The 5,218-nt window shown below is 38.5% G+C and overlaps 1 protein-coding gene across 1 annotated transcript; it reads left to right on the top strand.

The window, feature by feature from the left end:
• Positions 1-3,625: 3,625 nt before the first annotated feature.
• Positions 3,626-4,682, top strand: LOC101100726 (olfactory receptor 4N5). Its single transcript, XM_003987317.3, has one exon. The coding sequence runs from the start codon at positions 3,756-3,758 to the stop codon at positions 4,680-4,682; it is 927 nt and encodes a 308-aa protein (XP_003987366.1). The 5' UTR covers positions 3,626-3,755.
• The last annotated feature ends 536 nt before the right edge of the window (positions 4,683-5,218 follow it).

Here is a 5,218-nt window from a genome sequence, read left to right as displayed (position 1 = left end):
GCAAGTTAAGCATTTTCAATCTGTTGAAAAATCCACTGGAATGGAACACTTAGGAAGCACCTACCATACTCCCTCTGCCTTGGAGCAATCTATTGTCTCAGAATCAATGGAAAGACAGGTATTGAAAGTAATGATGTAGAATGTGTGCACGAAACAAAGTGAAAATACATTAAGACTAAAAGAATGTGGGCAAATGAGAGAAAGGGAAGGACAAGAAAGTAATGAAGAAGGAAAAGCAAGGGCTCTGTGGAGAGAAACCACAGGAAAAATAAGGCAAATGTAAAAATATTCACGAAAGCGGGTCTATAAAGGAGAATTAGTAGGAAGAGAATGGATAAATATGAAACGTTTAGAAAGGAGCAAGAGAAAATGCATGGGGAGAGATGAAGGAGATGCTAGGAAGGTGACCGGTCCCCAAACACCTGGCTCCAGGAGGAGTCCAGGCATGCTCAGTGTGACCTGTGGAGGCAGTGTGTCTGCACTCTGAGGAAGAGGGCCAGGTACCAGCACCCTCTCTATCTGTGCATCTAAAGATGCACTAAAATGCCAGATGTGTTTTTTTTATTAAGGAAGGATAGGGGTGATGAAAACATTCAGGTCTGTGTCTTAGCCTACACTGACAATACTTCTTTGCCTTATCTGACTACAACAAAAGCTTGCGCCTGTGAGAATCATTGGGGCTTTTTTTTTTCTTTCAGGAATCCATTTTATGCAGAGTAATGTCCGTTGGATGCATGTCTGTCCTCAGTGTCTATGATGAGCACAATTTGAGAATCACGGGAATAGAAGGTATATAAATGGGAATGGGAGAAGAAAGTGGATTAAAGACATGAAGTGATATGCAAGTCCATCTATTAGTAACAGGGATTAGAGATGGATACTGGAAAAATAAAAGCAGAAAAAGAGTGGGAGACTGTAACTCTCAGAGTGTTCCCTGTATCTTGAAATGTCAACCCCCCAAAAGCATGAAATTACTGTAAGTGATTACCTGGAATGCCCAAAACCTAAATAGACAGAGGGTGCTATGGACTTACTTTCCTAAGAGCAGGTTTGTATAGACAGAGTAAGAAATAAAGGTGGACACCAATAGGCGTCCACATGGGTAAAAGACAGAAGGAAACTTCTAAGCTAATTTCAAGGACACCAAAGATATTTTTTCCTCTTTTTTTTTAAAGTTTTTATTTAAATACCAGTTAATTAACATACACTGTAATATTAGTTTCAGGTGTACAATATAGTGATTCAACACTGACACACACTACCAGCTGCTCATCACACTAAGTGGACTCCTTAATCCCCATCACCTACTTAACCCACCCACCCCCATCCCCTTCTGGTAACCATCAGTTTGTTCTCTATAGTTAAGGGTCTGTTTCTCAGACTGCCTCTCATTCTCTCCCTCTTTTTTCCCCTTTGTTCATTTGTTTGCTTTCTCAAATTCACTATGTGTGTGTTGATACCTATGTGAACATGTATCTGTATGTACAAATATGTGTACACATGTTATAAATTCCTTTTCTATAATATTTGGTGGCTAGTTACAAATGTTACTGATCACATAGAACGTCACAGGTTCTGATGTTTCCTAATAATTGTGCCCTAAAATACTAGTATATTGCCTAAGTGTCCCATGAGTTTCTTTATGGACTTCTCAAGGTTTCTTTAGTCTTTCTCCTTTTTCTCCCCTCTCTTCCTACCTTCTCTTTTGGGGATGCTATCAAAAATTCGTGACAAATTTCAATTGGGAATTTTTCTCTCTCCAGTTTTTCCCACCACATCTAATGGCACTTAAAAAATGATTTATTGAAATATAATCAACATACCATAAAATTTAAAGAGCATAATTCAATGGTTTTAAATGTATTTACAGAGTTATGAAAGTATCATCATCATCATGATAAATTTTAGAGCATTTTCCCCACCCCAAAAAGAAAACTCATATTAGCAGTTACTCCCCATTGCATCGTAGTCCTAGGCAACCACTCTTCTACTTCCTGTCTCTAACAATTTGCCTTGTCTGGAGATTTTCATAAACTGAATTGTACATATGCTGTCCTTTGTGACTGGTTCCTTTCACATAGCATAATGTTTTTGAGTTCATTCATGTTTCTGCATGTCACAATACATCATTCCTTCTTATTATCAAACTATATTCCATTGTATCCATAGTATTTTTTAAAAACAACTATTGCATGTAATTAAAAAACAAGGGAGGGGCGCCTGGGTGGCTCAGTCGGTTAAGCATCCGACTTTGGCTCAGGTCATGATCTCACAGCTCGTGGGTTCGAGCCCTGCATCAGGCTCTGTGCTGACAACTCAGAGCCTGGCGCCTGTTTCAGATTCTGTGTCTCCCTCTCTCTCTGCCCCTCCACCACTCGCGCTCTCTCTCTGTCTCAAAAATAAATAAACATTAAAAAAAATTTAAAAAATCAAGGGAAATATTGTTATATATTATAATAATATTATAATATTATTATAATATTTTGTTACATTATAATTTTTTGTTACAATTAGCAATCTTCCGTTTTTAAGTCATTCATGCCAACAAACATCTAGAGATATCAAAATATATGAGTATTTATTTATAAAGTATGTTTCTACTATTATAGTAACATACAAATTAGAAGACAACCACAAATATAATTCTAAGTAGAGTTCTTATTTAGAACAGATTACAGCCTGAAAGGGTAAATATTTATGCAAGCAATATTACAATTAAGTAATACCAATTTACAGACTCTGATTAATAATGTACTAATCAGTTTAAACTAAGAAATACATACCTCTTATTTTTTTCTACTCTACTTGCAAATGAGAATGAAGAAGTTGCTGCAAAATTAAAATCTTAACTACAATTCCTTTATTTTTCTCATCTGTCCAATGAGTACATCATACTTTATGTTCTATATGGACAATTCCAACTCTATCATGCTTTGATTTATTAGTTCAGATATTGAAAATATTTTATATATTATGATAAGTTTTACATGAAAATATTTGTGGGAAGGATGTCATTTGCCTACCATTCTGAGATCTGAGGGAAAAGGAGGTTATGGATACATGGTGAGCAAATAAAACTGGGTTAGTATTAATTAGGATTTAAGAACAGGGTATGTAGTAGATTCAGGATGGGGAACAACCAAGAGGGTAACTAGGGGAAAACCTCTAAGTTAGAGAATGTAGGATTCTTGTTTGAGACCCTAAGCCATTTTGGAATAAAGGTGCACAAGGACACCAAAGCAGAACAAGTAAAAACACATTTAGAAAAGAAGGCATAGAACTAGAGAGTCTACAGGAAAGAAAGGTAAGAAGAATTTGCCAAAGTACTTTGGTCTGTGGGAATGAGAAGTGACCAAAAGCCAGCAACTATTATAACATTAGAGACAGTGCACCACCACTAACCAAAAGAACAACAAGCCTGACAAATTTCATAATGATTAAAGTTTTTTAATGAGGAAATTTCAACTATACCTCAAGCAAACTAGCCCAGAGTCCTAGAGGAGAACATTACATAGAAGTTCATGGTTAAATGGGAATGAGAGTTGTTATAAGAACAATGGCTTAGGGGGGAATCAAGAAATGAAGGGTAGAAAGGTCAACTCAAGACATAAGACAATTACGGGCATGTGTGTTTTTCTGCTAGGCAAGTGTTGGAAGTGGTAAATGCTTTTATCTGAAAAGAGCTATGGAGTAGATGAAAAGGTGGTTATAACAGATAATATTTTGTTCTTTGTTATGTTGCAGACAGAGGAGAGATGGAGAGGGAGAACAGCACAGTGGTGACAGAATTTATCCTCCTTGGTCTCACCCAGTCTCAACAGGCTCAACTCCTGGTCTTTGTGCTAGTCTTAGTTTTCTACCTCATCATTCTCCCTGGAAATCTACTCATCATCCTCACCATCAGATCAGACCCTGGCCTCACAGCCCCCCTCTACTTCTTTCTGGGCAACTTGGCTTTCCTGGATGCATCCTACTCCTTCATTGTGGCCCCCAGGATGCTGATGGACTTCCTCTCTGAGAAGAAAATAATCTCCTACAGGGGCTGCATCACTCAGCTTTTTTTCTTGCACTTTCTTGGGGCAGGGGAGATGTTCCTTCTTGTTGTGATGGCCTTTGACCGCTACATGGCCATTTGTCATCCTTTGCACTATACCACTGTTATGAACCCTAGAATCTGCAATGCCTTGCTGTTGGCTCTGTGGCTTGGGGGCTTTACTCATTCCATTGTGCAAGTAGCCCTTATTCTCCACTTGCCCTTCTGTGGCCCAAACCAGCTGGATAACTTCTTCTGTGATGTGCCACAGGTCATCAAGCTGGCCTGCACAGACACCTTTGTGGTGGAGCTCCTGATGGTCTCCAACAGTGGCCTGCTTACCCTGCTGTGCTTCCTGGGGCTTCTGGCCTCTTATGCTGTCATCCTCTATCGTGTGAAGGGACACACCTCTGAAGGCAAACACAAGGCTCTTTCCACATGTACCACACACATTATCATTGTGTTTCTCATGTTTGGACCTGCCATCTTCATCTATACTCGTCCCTTCAGAGCTTTCCCAGCCGACAAAGTGGTTTCTCTCTTTCACACAGTGATCTTTCCTTTGATGAACCCTGTGATTTATACCCTTCGCAACCAGGAAGTAAAAGCTTCCATGAGGAGGTTACTGAGTCGTCACATGGTTTGCTGAATGGAATAGAAGAGTGAGACATGCAACAAAGGAGAAAGTTCAGTTGGAATTAATTAAATCATTTATTTATTAGTGTACTATGTGAGTCAGTCATTTTAGGAAATACTGAATTTATTAAGCAATTCCAATTTTCAGGCACTATTCTAGGTATGTGAACAAGGCAGGTAAGATTCTAGGTCTCTTGGGGTTATATTGAAATAGATAAAAACAGATTAAAGTATTAAATTGGCCCCCCAAAAAACCCCATAATATCCAAGAGATAGTGCTCTGAAGCAAGTGAAAAATACTGCCATGATATGTTTGACAGGAGATGGAAGTTACTTTGCTTTCGGTTGTTAAGCAAGGTCTTGTTGGTGGTAGTTAGCTGATATCCAGGTGACTTGAGAGAAGTACCTGTGCAATTTCCCAGGGAGAGAAAATTCTAGACAGAGAAGATGACTAGTACAAAGGCACAGAGATTTTATTAATTGGTACATTGGAATATCACAAAATGTGGTAGCTTGTCAAATATGTTGATATATGTAAATATATATGTA

Source organism: Felis catus, chromosome B3 (assembly GCF_018350175.1).
Source record: "Felis catus isolate Fca126 chromosome B3, F.catus_Fca126_mat1.0, whole genome shotgun sequence".
Taxonomy (NCBI): Eukaryota; Metazoa; Chordata; class Mammalia; order Carnivora; family Felidae; genus Felis; species Felis catus.
Note: the sequence above shows the minus strand (reverse complement) of the source record. Positions and strands in the feature narration are given on the sequence as shown.

Excerpts from the sequence above, each read along its gene's own strand:
- LOC101100726 (XM_003987317.3), top strand. The coding sequence starts at position 3,756 with ATGGAGAGGGAGAACAGCACAGTGGTGACAGAATTTATCCTCCTTGGT.